The sequence below is a fragment of the Sphaeramia orbicularis genome, chromosome 21, assembly GCF_902148855.1.
Source record: "Sphaeramia orbicularis chromosome 21, fSphaOr1.1, whole genome shotgun sequence".
NCBI classification, from domain to species: domain Eukaryota; kingdom Metazoa; phylum Chordata; class Actinopteri; order Kurtiformes; family Apogonidae; genus Sphaeramia; species Sphaeramia orbicularis.
The window spans coordinates 6,590,455-6,605,227 of record NC_043977.1 but is presented as its reverse complement, the minus strand read 5'-3'; the positions used below and the strand labels follow the sequence as shown (position 1 = coordinate 6,605,227).

Here is a 14,773-nt window from a genome sequence, read left to right as displayed (position 1 = left end):
ACATATTTAGAGAGTTTACCATGAGACGGTGTGATAAGTATGTCTAACACACACACACACACACACACACACACATACACATGCACACAAGTCACCCACGCAACCAGACATTCAACTTCACTTTCCAGGATAACAGCATCTTGTTAGCAGGATGGCAACAGCTTGAATGTTCCAAATGGCTTCATCATTACTGTCAGACAAGACAAATACGTCCATACATGAACACCAAGAAAACAACTAAAGGACAACTTATATGTTATAAACTCCGCCAATTCGATCGGATCGGCTGCCGTGAAAACAGCAGATGTTGTTTGTCAGTGCGAGAGTTTGCAAAGACATTTGAGGACAATGTTATTAACCCATAAAGACCCAAACATCCACCGTCGACCAAAACCACTGACTGATCTAAACTGTTTAATACCTGTTGATCCACTAATCCTATAAATACATGTGAATAATTGGTGTAAAATACAGTTATTCATGTTTTCATGGTCATCAGATATGACCCATTTGGACGTTCAGGGGCTCCGTAGTTACCATGGAAACACCGTCATTTTCTACAACATTGATTTACTTGTGTATATATATTAACCCTTTCGTGCATAGTGGTCACTACAGTGGACAGCTATTCTACAGCTGTTCTCTTGTATATTCATGGATTTTGTTGCTCTTTTCGTTGTTTTTTTGTTTTTGTTTTTTCTTTACACATATCTTTATTAAAGTTTTAAGACACTACATGTCTTTTCTGACATGAATTGGTAACATTATGTAGATCTCTCCTGAGGATAAACCCCCAGAATCACAAGCCTTCCCCACAGTTTTCACACAATTTATCAGTAAATACATGTTTCTGTGTGTCAAAAATTAAACGTGTGGTGTCCAGCTGAGTGGACATTTTTGCAACTTCATGAAAAATAGATTCATAAGAATTTTTTGTCATTATTACTTTTTTAAATGTATTTTTAAATTTTTTTTTAAATTATTGTTTATTTTATTTATTTATTTTTTATTTATTTTTCAGAAGAAAATTTTCTATCACATTGTTTTTTTCATGCCTAAAGAGGAATAAAAACACTCAGGAAAAAATTTTGATTAAGGTTCTCATAATTCGTGCATGAAAGGGTTAAATAATAAATAAAATGAACAAAAACGGTTTTAAAAAATTACAAAATAATAATATAATGTAAGAAAAATAAGCAAAAAATGGATTGAAATGAAGTGGAAAAAAGTAAATAAGCAACAAAATGAACCAAAATGAATAATAAATCAACAGGATACTAAGTAACATGAACAAAATAAGCCACAAACTGAACAAAGTGGAAGAAAAATAACAAAATGGGCAAGAAAATGTAGAAAAATTAGCAACAGAATGAACAAAAACAAATAAAATGGCAGGTAAAATCAATAAAAATTAACAAAATAAGTTCAGAGGCTCCGTAGTTGCCATGGAAACACTGTCATCTTCTACAACATTGATTCGTCAGTAAAACCCATGGAGTTGGATCAATGGCAGTGGATGGACACACTGGGTTTATGTTCAGTTAATGAGAGATTTTGCTGAAAAAGTCCGTTTTCTTTCAGTTTTCTCTGTTTTGATGGAATAACCTTTGAATTTACTCTGAGCTTTTACGAACGTCTACATGATCATACGTTCAAAGTCATTTTACGTGAGTGGGAAAAGGATAACTGTGGACAAAGATGTTTTTCTAACTGAATTGGGTTCTGCTTTGAGATGCTTCTAAGGAACACTGTTGTATACTTTTAGTACCTTTTAAATCATTAATGGTGTTTTACATGTATGCTTTTAGTTTTACTGTGTATTTTATGTACATTTTTAGTGTGGATGTATGGATGAAATCTCTACTCTCTGTAAAAGTCTTGGCCAGGACACTCTGGCAAAAGAGAGTTTAATGTCAACAAGACTTCTTTGTCCTGGTTAAATAAAGTTTAACAATAAGGATAAGTAAATTAAATATAAGAAAATACTTGATATGCACTGAAAACTGCAAAATACAGAGGATAATATCATAACAAATGGTAGAGGTTGACAGATATGGGATTTTTAAAGCTGATGACGATACCGATTTTGAGGGCTAAAAGAAGCTGATACCCAATATATCGGCAGCTATCCGATATATCAACCAATATATGAAATACGAACTTTGATAAACACAGCCGATGTTGATTAATCGGTGATATGCTATAATCGGCCCAATTATTCGGGCTCTAATAAATGGTGATAAATACTTAAGAAATGGAAAATAGAGGAAAATTCATTTGGAAAGTGACACAAAAGTAGCTCTGGGTCTTTATGGGTTACACATCCCGAAGTTTTAACTAACATCAGACAGTTGGGTTGGTTTAATCTCCGTTAAATGGCTGCATGCAGGAGGAAACTGGACGTACAAAACCTTTCTAAAGCAGCTATGCGAAGCTTCCGTTTGCATGTATTTCTTCCTCTACCTAAGTGAAGGTACAGTGTGTTTCTAGAAGGACTGGGCTGAGGCTGAATTCCCGGTGAAAGCAGCTGTAAACACACAGCGAGCAGCGTGAAACAATATCAGTGTTTCACCCACCTGTCGAGGGTTAATGTGAGGGGCACGGGGAGATCTGTTCTCTGGGCTAATTAATTTCTGCTGAGGACAGCGACGCTACAGTAGCTGCACAACAAACAAAAACTAGGAACATATGTCGTTCTGGAGTGGAAATGTTGCATGAAAGGAGGATGGTAGTTTCTATAAATCATCTGGAGACTGTATATAATGTGCATTTAAAGCATTTATATGTGTAGGTTTGATAATATTCTATGCAAAAGCCTAGGTTCATTGTTAGTTCTGCTGTTTTTGTAGGGTTGAAATTAGCATATACAGTTGCGGAAAAAATTATTAGACCACCCTTGGTTTTTTTTCTTCAATTTCTTGTTCATTTTAATGCCTGGTCCAACTAAAGGTACATTTGTTTGACCAAATATAATGACAACAACAAAAATAGCTCATAGTGGTTTAATTTCAGAGCTGATATCTATCCATTAAACATGTTTTCTTAATAATAACCAATATCCCTTTAGTTCCTCCATCAACATCTATGGCATTGTACTGACAAAAACAGTGCTTGTCTGAAAAAAAAGATAATTTTGATGTTTTACCTAAACCACTATGTCCATGTGGATCAAAGGCCCAAACAGAGAAATCTTTTTGAAATACATAAAAAACTTACAATGCTTTGACCTAAAACGCCATGTAAATGTGGACAAGAGGCCCAAACATAGAAAAAAATGTAAAAAAAAAAAAAAAACTGATCATTTTTTACCTAAAACACTCTATGTTGGCAAGAGGTCCGAACAGAGAAAAAGTCAAAAAAAGTCAAAAAAAAAAGGGGGGGGGGGACTTTTTGACCTAAAACTCTATTTCTATGTGGACAAGAAGTCCAAACATAAAGAAAACATTTGAATAAATGAATAAACTGATAATTTTTTTACCTAAACCTCTATTTCCAGGTGGACGAGGCCCAAACATAGAGAAAAGGTTTGAAAAAAATGAAAAAACTGATCATTTTCTACCTAAAACACTGTATCTATGTTGGCAAGAAGCCCAAACATAAAGAAAATGTTTGAACAAATGAAAAAACTGATCATTTTTTGTCCTAAAACTTTATTTCCATGTGGACAAACAGCCCAAACGTGGAGGAAAACAGCTCTGTTTGTGTCGGGGGGCATCAGATCAGATCCCTTGCTGCTCTATTTTTTTGTTTTGGTCTCTTTTTCTAACCCTCCCTCTGGTGCCAGGGTGTGAACACTGACACCGCTGTTGTTGTAGAGTCCATCGGGGTGGACGCCGGCGCGGTGGAAGTCCCACCAGGCCAGCGCTCGCCAGTGAGAAACACCGACAACCGCATGTGTTGTGTTAGTAACCTCAGCCCTGTGCCACTGATGTGTGCGTCGCCGGGGGAACGGGATGAGAAGGGGAAGGGGGGGAGGGAGGGGGGGCGCTCAGGACTCAATTAAACAGGCATGTGTGGAATGCTTTCAGGGGGAACGGGACAAGATGGCCGCCGGGTCGACACCGCACGCCCCTTCTGTCTCGCTCGCCCTTGATCTCCATTGGTCTCGCTCCATCTGACCCGTGAAGGGGAGTCGTGTCACACTCCAACACTCGCATGTAAGTCACACACAAAGTGCCGTGAAGGAGAGAGACGTCTGGGCTGGATGGTCTGGGGGGTCTCAGGGGTCCTCTGCTCAGTCCCACTCCACATTCCCCCCTGTCGACCACAACGCCGCTCAGATAAATGAGCTTTGGCCGCCTAATGAAGCCCGCTCAGCCCCGTGTGAGGACGGCCGCTGCAGATACCAACCACACACTGGGGCAGGTGGAACCGAAGGAAAAGCCGGTCCACGTCCGAGAGGCATTAATTTGGATAAAGTAGGAACAGTGGTGGTTCTATTCTACGGTTTTACAGTTTTATAATGAGGTTACGTTTGCCTTGTCCGTCCATGCACCATTAACGTGACTGACAACAGTGTTCTGGAGGTCAAATATGCACCACTTCATCTGCTCAACCTTCTCCTCTTAGAACAAGTCAAAAGAATAAACAGAGAGAAAAAGTCCAGCCTCATGGGACTTTCATTTAGAAAATATTGTCTACTAAACAGAGTCCAGAGAATTGGGTACAAATCTTTTTTTCTGCTTAACCCATAAGGAACCAAGCCTCTACCGCCGACCAAAACCATCTACTGAACTAAACTGTTTAATACCTATTGATCCATTAATCCTATCGATCCATGTAAATAATTGGTGTAAAATAGTTATTCATCTTTTCATGGTCATCAGATATGACCCATTTGGATGTTCAAAGGCTCTGTAGTTACCATGGAAACACCATCATCTTCTACAACATTGATTCACCAGTAAAACCCATGGAGTTGGATCAATGATAGTGGATGGACTCACTTGATTTTAACTTCAATTACTGATATCTTTGCTGAAAAAGTCACTTTTTCTTTAGTTTTCTCTGTTTTGGATATAGTGACCCTCAATTTTAATCTGAGCTTTTATGAACATCAATATGATCAGTAAATTAAATTTAGATAATACCAAAAAAACTCAAAATACAGAGGATAATGGAAACACCATCATCTTCGACAACAGGGGTGTCAAACTCCTTTTAGTTCAGGGGCCAGATTCAGCTCAATTTGATCTGAAGTGGGTCGGACCAGTGAAATAATCTGATAATAATATATAAATAATGTCAACTCCAAACTTTCCTCTATGTTTTAGAGTGAAAAAAGTAAAATTGTGCAATGAAAATGTTTACATCTACAAACTATCCTTTAAATAACTGTGAATAACATGAACTGAAATGTCTGAAGAAAACTAAGTGCAATTTTAACAATATTATGTCTCACTTTATCATTTACACATTAAATTACAACGTACAGTGGATCAATGAATACACAAAACATTTAATAACAAACAGAATATTGTTAAAATTACACTTCAGACATTTCAAAATGTTCATATTTGTTAAGGTTTTTTGCGTTTTTGTGAAATGTTAGTTTGTTTTAGTGTAGCTACAGTAAAATGACATGAAAATGTTTACATTTATAAAGGAAAAAATTTGGATTTATGAGTAATTATATGTTATTATGATAGTATTTTACTGATCCGACCCACTGGAGATTGAATTATCTGTTTGTGGAACCTGAACTAAAATGATTCATATCTTCAGCGTAATTTTTGCATTTCACAAATTCATCCCAGGGGCCAGACTGGACCCTTTGGCAGGCCAGATTTGGCCCCCGGGCCACATGTTTGACACCTGTGTTCTACAACATTGATTCACCAGTAAAAAAAAAACATATCGTTTGATAAATGGTAATGGTTGAAAACACTTATTTTATGTTCAGTTAATGATATATTTTACAGAAAAATATACTTTTTCTTCAGTTTTCACTGTTTTGATATAGTAACCTTTGAATGAAGTCTGAGTTCTCATGAAATTCTAAATCAAATACATGAAATCAAATATAGGAAAATACATGATTTACAGTGAAAAATGCAAAATACAGAGGATAATATTATAATACATCATGATAAATCACTTAAACATTAACTAGAAAGAAAAATTCTTTTCAGAGCTGCCACAAAAGTAGCACTGGGTCTTCATGGGTTAATAAACAATAAACTGAAAGGGAATTATGGATTTTTTTCTGGAGTAATACAAAAACAAAATGATCAAGTAATGCAGCTTTAGTGAAAAGTAAGACCAGAGGAGAGAAAAAACTGAACTAAAATAGAGCTGAAAAGTAAATAAAAGCTGTATTTAACTGTGTAATATGGACTGAAATAAAATGGCTAACAAATAAAATCGGAATTTTCTCCCAGATTTAATGGTTTAACATGAGGTGGCACAATTTGGCGTCTTTAATAAAGAATGTTTTTATAAGTAAAATTTCATGCAATGCATTCTTTAATCCCACCGTTTCAAGCCACTAAAACCATCCTTTTCTCTCTTAAAGCCTGTAAAACTCAAACTCTGAAACTAAATCAAAACTCAACTAAAATCAGTCAATTCCTTGCAGTAAAACTAAAACCACTCATCTTAAACACTGTTAACTGATGATACAGTTGAACAATATAACCTTGAAATCCTAAAAAATATAGAATACTTCAGCATTACAGAGGACTAACAAGACAAAACATGACTGAAAAATAGGTTTCTTGGATAAAACTATGTAGTATTTAAGACTGAACATGTATATTCGCAATCAAACATTGTGTAATTATGAATTTAAGTTCGTTTTTTGAATGATTTTCAGAGCAAAAATCAACTAAATGTATCATCCAACCTTTACTGAAACTAAAAAACACTAAATAAAGGTCATATCCCATGATAAACACTGTTGACATGGATATGACTGAGCAGAGACCCAGCGTAGCTAGTTTCGTTTACCTGTTTTGAAGATCTCATATCGCAGAGAAAAGCCCGCCCCCTGGTGGGCGTAGTCTGACACAAACTTGATGTGTAGCGACGGTCCAGACGAGATGATCGGAGCTGGAGCGATGTTACTGCAGTGTTTTCCCAGAAGGTCGGCCGACTCCGAGTTCCCGTCGTGGATCTCTACGTAGTCGTACCTGCACACAACAAACATGTTTCAACGTTTTATTGACTTTAATCGATATATTTGAACATATTCAGAAACACAAGAAGTAAAAAGAAACTGAATCAATAAAGTTTGAGTCCAGAAGCATCATTTTATTATAAATACATGCAAAAACTTGCATTTTCTTGAGCCCCTTTGTTCTCATTGTTCTTTTTGTTTTGTCTGGTTGTGAAGCGTCTTTGAGTGTCAAACAAAGCGCTATATAAGTGTTATTATTTATTAATAAATAAATGACATTATTATTGTTGTTGTTATAATTACATACTTATATTACTTACTACTATTACTGTAATCATTGTTACTGTTTATATTATTGATATTGTTAAATCTACTATTGCTATGATTACTTTTATTGCTTCTATTATTATTATTATTATTATTATTATTATTATTATTATTATTATTATTATTAATAATTACTTGCTTATATTAGTTACTTTTGGGTAATTTTTATTTTAACTATTACTGTAATCACTGTTACTATTGATATTACTGATATGGTTACGTCTGCTATTACTATGACTCTTCTTCTATAATAATAATAATAATTATTATTATTATTATTATTATTATTATTAGAATTAGAATTATTTCTATCTTTATTACTACTAGTATTTCTAATGTACACTTGCCTATTTTTACTACTGTTTTCATTATAAATATTGTTATTATTAACAGCATTATTTTCTTTTGCTTTATTATTCTATAATTCATTTATATCTGTACATATGATGTTGTGCTGCTACTGGAACTGTTATTTCCCAGAATGATCAATAAAGTTCTCCCTAATCTAATCTAATCTAATCTAATATTTTAAAGGAACATAGTTGTAAACAGTGACAGTGAAGGTGAAGAACAACTACCTGCTTCATAAATCCTACATGCTCCATACGCATCATAAAAACAACCTCAGAAACATTCATCTGAACTGTTTTCAGGTTCATTATCTACTTCTACATCTGCTACAGAGAACATCACCTCATGGATAAAAACCACCGAATAAAACAAATAAAAACAGAGTGAACGGAACATGACGGTCTGTCAGAATTCTCTCGCAATTAATTCTCTAGGACGGAATGTATAAAGACGGAAACATCTCCTCAACCAGGCGTGAAAAAAAAGACCAGAAACCAGAAAATGCAGCTCACATGCCTAACGTCAAAGCAGCTTCTGAACACTACCGCTGTGAACTGGAGGTGAACTCTGAACAAAAGCAGAATTAATGCAGAACCAGTGACTCCAGTTTGTAAATCCAATCATGTTTGAACCTTCGTTCCCATTTTCCACTTTAATCGTTAAACAACAGCGTCTGGTTCTTCTTTATGAGCTGTTTCGAATCATTACAGATAAATAAACGTCCGAACAGGAGCCTTTTCTTCCACTCGGTCCTTCTTGAATCTATTTCTGTCCTTTCCTGTTTCTTTCATGTTTTGCGGTCCACACATGTCAGACGTGTCCTCAGACCCACAGCAGGAGATCCGGCTCCGAGTCTGGACCCCAAACTCACACCTGCCCCACGCCAAAATAGCTCCCATGGTCTTCAGCTCCTTTAAGTTCTTTAGTTCATGTGAACACAATCTTAGGCTACGTTCAGACAACAGGTCTTAACCCCTTATTGGGCAAGTGACTATTTTTGGTCATTTAAGAATACATTACAAGACAGTGACAGCAAGCGTTAAAGTGAGCGACAATCTGAGGTCAAATGTGGTCTACAGGGTCTGCATGAACAGTCAGTGTACCTGCTTTGTTAGGTACCATGAAGTAGTGATGAGGGTCTCGAGATCTGTCTTGGTCTTGAGACCAATTTTTTGTGGTCACAGTCTTGTCACAGACTCAACACATTTGATCTCCGTCTTGTTCTGGTCTCAACTCTCTATGGTCTTGGTCTTGGCCTTGATTCTCTTTGGTCTCGGTCTTGTCTTGGTCTCGACTCTCTTTGGTCTTGGTCTGGGTCTTGTCTTGGTCTTGACTCTCGACTCTCTTTGGTTTTGGTCTTGTCTTGGTCTCCACTCTCTTTGGTCTCGACTCTCTTTGGTCTCGGTCTTGTCATGGTCTCGACTCTCTTTGGTGTCGATCTCGTCTTGGTCTCGACTCTCTTTGGTGCCGTCTTGTCTTGGTCTTGGCTCCCTTTGGTCTCAATCTTGTCTTGGTCTTGACTCTCTTAGGTCTTGGTCTCAACTCTTTGGCCTCAGTCTCCACTCTCTTTGGTCTGGGTCTCATCTTGGTCTTGACTCTCTTAGGTCTTGGTCTCAACTCTCTTCGGTCTTGGTCTCATCTCAGTCTCCACTCTCTTTGGTCTGGGTTTCGTCTTGGTCTCGACCCTCTTTGGTCTCGACCCTCTTAGGTCTTGGTCTCGACTCTCTTAGGTCTTGGTCTCGACTCTCTTAGGTCTTGGTCTCGACTCTCTTTGGTCTCGGTTTCATTTTGGTCTTGACTCTCTTTGATTTCAGTCTTGTTTTGGTCTCGACTCTCAGGTCTCGGCTCTCTTTGGTCTCGTCTCTATTAGGTCTTGGTCTCGGTCTTGTCTTAGTCTCAACTCTCTTTAGTCTCAGTCTTGTCTTGGATATAGCGGTCTCGATGGCATTTGTACAAAAACCGTATCATCACAGAATAGTATCTTTATTAGTTACACATCCTCTTCAAAACATCAGGACAATGTAATAGAAAACTAGTCATGACACTTTACACCAATGCCTTTAGCTCTATAATTGATATGAATAATCACGTCATGTCGATTCTAACTCCAGCCTGTTTTCGGTCTTGGTCTTGGTCTTGCCTTAGTGTATCATGGTCCTGGTCTTGGTCTTGTCTTGGTTTGATACCCTTCAGTCTTGGCAGTGTCTTGGTCTGGGTCTAGCTGGTCTTGAATACAACACTACCATGAAGTAATGGTACTAATGTAGGTGATGATGTTCAAAGGGGTCATGTGGATGTGGACAGGGGTCTGGACTAGCACTTATGTTGGTCTAATGGTAGAAAAGGGATGTTCTAATGTTCTAAAATACATGTTCCTTTCACCTTACATGTGTTTTGTTTTTTTACCTCAGCCAAGGAGGTTATGTTTTTGTCAGAGTTTGTCTGTGTGCAAGATAACTCAAAAAGTTATGGATGGATTTGGATGAAAATTTCAGGAAATGTTGATACTGGCACAAGGAACAAATGATTGAATTTTGGTGTTGATTGGGGGGGGGCAACTGATCTGCCTTGGTGGAGGTCTGCACTCTCCGAATGCTTTTCTAGTCTTATAAGGTCTTCTTGTATTTTTTATATTTACTTCATGTATTTTTAATTTTTTTTGTCAACATACGTTCAAGGAACAAATACGGTAACTTCACTGACCATGATTTTCTACATGACAATAAAAATTTTTGAAAAATGTCAGGAAAGTAATAAAGTCTTGTTATGTCCTCCAAAAACACACTTTACTTTTTTTTCATAAAGGGTTAAATTAAGGTAAAATGTCACAGGGTTTAATAAAGCTTTACTGGACCTTCACATAAAACATTTTAAACAGTTGAAGATGGACGACAGAATAAACACACTCCCACATAAACATAACGTCACCATGAACCGACGTGGACAAAATCTAATAAAACACCTACGCCTCAAAAGAAACACACTGGTGTCGGTGCATGAGTGTGTATTTGTTTCCTTTCCGCCTTTTTTGTCTCGTTACAAGAGCCCAGACGACAGCGGAGACACAACAGCGTAACAACAACCTGACTGTGCAAAGTGTTCATGAGTATAAACGGACACACACACACACACACAGATGAGGGCAAACGTGTGTTTTTGTGTCTATTTTTGTGTATCTGTCTGTGTGTGTGGTTTCTGACAGGTGAGCAAGTTCCTGACATAATGAGGGTCACACAACTCCCACTCTCCCATCATGCTTTGTGTCTCCTCCACATAGGAACTAATGCTGCAGTTATGACGCCAGCTGTCAGGCATGTGTGTACGTACGGGACGTGTCACCGTTCCTGTCATATTTTCCCAAGAAAACGCCTCATCCCTGCGACAGTTTCCTCCTCCTCCTTTGTGAGATGACAACTTTGTTTAGCAGCTACTCATTTCTACACCAGATCTGTTTTTCCTGCTCTAATTATTTGTGGAACGGTTTGGAAAAGGAGTTGAAAGAACGTAGACAAACATTTAAAAACAAATGTACAGGGAGGTTTAGTGGTGAATATAATCTAATGTATTTGATATAATATGTTATGGTGGGATGGAGTGTAGTACAAATGATTGGAGAATATGTAGCGGAATACAGGTTTATACACTATATGGACAAAAGTATGTGGACACATTGGATTCAGGTGTTTCTTTTCTAACAGGGGTCGTGGATACAAAACAAAAAACAACAGACTAATGTCAGAATATAGTTTTATACTGGGATAAATATCATTGCATTGGTTAGTTTGGTTTAAATTATCTTGGTTTCCAAAATTCCTGAGATGGTTTTTACTTAATTTCTCTCAACACTGATTTTGTTTTTTGTTTTTGTTTTGTTTTTTTTAATCCATGACTACAATTTTAAAAGTTCTACCTCTAAATTTCTGTCGGTAAATTATTTATTTATTTATTTACTTACTTACTTACTACCACAACTAACCATCTACTTTCTTCACATATCACTAAGGAAGAAAAATCTCCCTAAACTTTAAGGAAATATTGATGTTTTTATCTAAAATTATCATGAACAGGACATCTTACAGCTGTAGACATGATGTGTCCCAATATTTATGTCCATATTGTTTAGAAATCAAGTATTAATAGTATTTCAAAGTAACTAGATATAGATAGATAGATAGATAGATAGATAGATAGATAGATAGATAGATAGATAGATAGATAGATAGATAGATAGATAGATAGATAGATAGATAGATAGATAGATAGATAGATAGATAGATAGATCGATAGATCGATCGATCGATCGATCGATCCAGATACTTTACTATAAATAATTTAACCTTTCTTAAGTGATTTATCACCATTTATTACAATAGTATCTCCTGTATTTTGCATTTTTCAGTGTAAATCATGCATTTTCTTATATTTAATTCACTGATTGTGTAGATGTTCATAAAAACTCAAGAGTAAATTCAAATATTATTATATCAAAAACAGAGAAAACTGAATAAACAGTGTCTTTTTCAGATGTATCTATCATTATCTGAACATAAACCCAGTGTGTCCATCCACTGTCACTGATCCAACTCCATGGGTTTTACTGGTGAATCAATGTTGGAGAAGATGACGGTGTTTCCACGGTAACCACGGAGCCTCTGAACGTCCAAATGGGTCATATCTGATGACCATGAAAAGATGAAGAACTGTATTTTACACCAATTATTTACATGTATTGATAGGATTAATGGATCCAAAGTATTAAACAGTTTAGATCAGTAGATGGTTTTGGGTCTTTAAGGGTTAACACCTGAGGTTTCATCACTTTTACATTAATTAAATAAAAATAAATAACAGTAATGACTAATACAACTGTTTACATATTTACATAAGGAGTAGAATTGCAGTTTGTCCTGGAACTGGTCAAATATGTCCCGTGTCGCCCACACGCAGAGGTCGTAATCAGAGACAGAACATGACACTGCATTCAGGTCGTCGTGGAGACGGACGGAGACAGGTGTCCCGCCCTCCCTCCGGCTCCGTGACTTTAGTCGAAAGCGCTACGACGTGCACGCCGCGGCCGCACATGCACGTTTATGTGGCGCACATAAACACGCCGACGGATGCAGGATCTGATCTGAGGAGGGTTTGAGGTTTGAGTGTAGGAGGAACACAGCTCCCAAGTCAACCTTTAATCCCATCAGCCCCGTCTCCGCCCCCCCACCATGTTCCACCGCAGCCAATGGCTGAGCTGCTCAGACTCGCTAAAGGGAACGACAAAACGACGAGTCAGAATCGCTTTCTCCCACGTTTTACCCCTGAATTATCTCATCAGAAGGGCTGTTGTAGATTTTTTTCTACCGTTTACATCAAACTCATGTTAGTTCAGGTTCCACATTCAGCCCAGTTTGATCTAAATCAGACCAGACCAGAAAAATAAGACAAATATAATTCATCTGTAAATAAGAATCCACGTTTTTCTGTTAGTGAAAAAAGTAGATCCCTGAAGTCGAGTTTCAGGGATATTATGGTTTTAGCCCGAACGCTTTATAAGGTTTTCTGATGTGAACTAAGGCGGAGCTTTGGATACGATGCTCCTCCTCCTCCTCCTCCTCCTCCTCCCCCTCCTCTTCTCCCTCCATGTCCTCCTCCTCCCTCCTCCTCCTCCTCCTCCTCCCCCTCCTCTTCTCCCTCCATGTCCTCCTCCTCCCCCTCCACATCCTCCTCCCCCTCCCTCCCCCTCCTCTTCCTCCTCCCCCTCCACATCCTCCTCCCTCCCTCCTCCTCCTCCTCTTCCCCCTCCTCTTCCTCCTCCCCTCCTCCTCCTCCTCTTCCCCTCCTCCTCCTCCCCCCTTTCTCCTTCTCCTCCTCTTCCTTTCTCCTTCTCCTCCTCCACCCCTCCTCCTATTTCTCCTCCTCTTCCTCCCTCCTCCCCCTCCACCTCTTCTTCCTCCTCCTCTTCCTCTTTCTCCTCCTCCTATTCCTCTTCCTCCTCCCCCTCCTCCTATTCCTCCTCCTCCTCCTGCCCCTCCTCTTTCTCCTTCTCTTCCTCTTTCTCCTTCTCCTCCTCTTCCTCCTCCTCCTCCTCCTGGTCATTAATGACTGTTCACACGTTCCCTCTGTCTCCTCAGGTCATGAGTGTTTTTTTTCCAACACCTGTAGATTTCTGTCAAACATCGGGGTGCCGTTAACAGGAGACGCAGCGTCTGAGGTTCAGGACGTCACATAAAACCTTAAAACCAGGACGAACACATGGAGACGAGATCAGGAGGAGGTCTGAACTGGACCACAGTCAAATCCAGATCCTTCAGTTTATTTCATCTTCTGGCAAAACAGATAAACCCTAATTGTACGACTTCATGAAACTACGCAGCTGATTATTAACTAAAGATCTGATTATCTGGTAAAGTTACTGTTTTAACTATAAATATTAAAAGGCCTGTCACATGGTGTCTTTTAATGGACGTCCAAAATAATGGGACAGTCACATGAAGAACGATTAAGAAAAGTATTAATGTAAAGTTTTTACAATTATTGTCAATCAAGTTTATGTCGGAGTCCAAACCATCACTTTCACTGATTCGTTGAATAAAACAAACACTGACGGCCAATTACAATTCACCTGAAATTGTTCACTTCCTGTTTCTTAAGTGGGCGTGGTCAGAGGAGTTAATTACTAAGGTTTAAATAATATAGTAATATCATGTTTTAAGGGTAATTAACATTGTTTTATCATAATAATGATTGGCTTTATTTCCTGTTTGTTTTGAGGTCCTTTAGGTGAGATTTGTGTTGCAACATCTAGCGAGATTTCGTTTCGGAGACAGAGCCAGGCCTCAATTAAAGCCCATTTTCTCCTGATTTGTGCGTCTTAAAAACTGTTATTTTAATGTCGTAAAGTTCAGCAGATATGCAGTTTCTCAGATTAATGTTGAACATTTACATGGGTGGGTTTGGGGTGAAAGATTTGACCTAAAACTGTAA

The 14,773-nt window shown here is 37.9% G+C and overlaps 1 protein-coding gene across 2 annotated transcripts in view; it reads right to left on the bottom strand.

The window, feature by feature from the left end:
• Nucleotides 1-14,773, bottom strand: part of LOC115412168 (neuropilin-2-like) — a 208,172-nt gene that overhangs the window by 137,766 nt on the left and 55,633 nt on the right. For both annotated transcript variants that reach the window (XM_030124508.1, XM_030124509.1), the window contains exon 3: nt 6,949-7,130. In XM_030124508.1, coding sequence (XP_029980368.1) covers nt 6,949-7,130 — 182 coding nt within the window. The remainder of the gene's footprint in view (nt 1-6,948; nt 7,131-14,773) is intronic.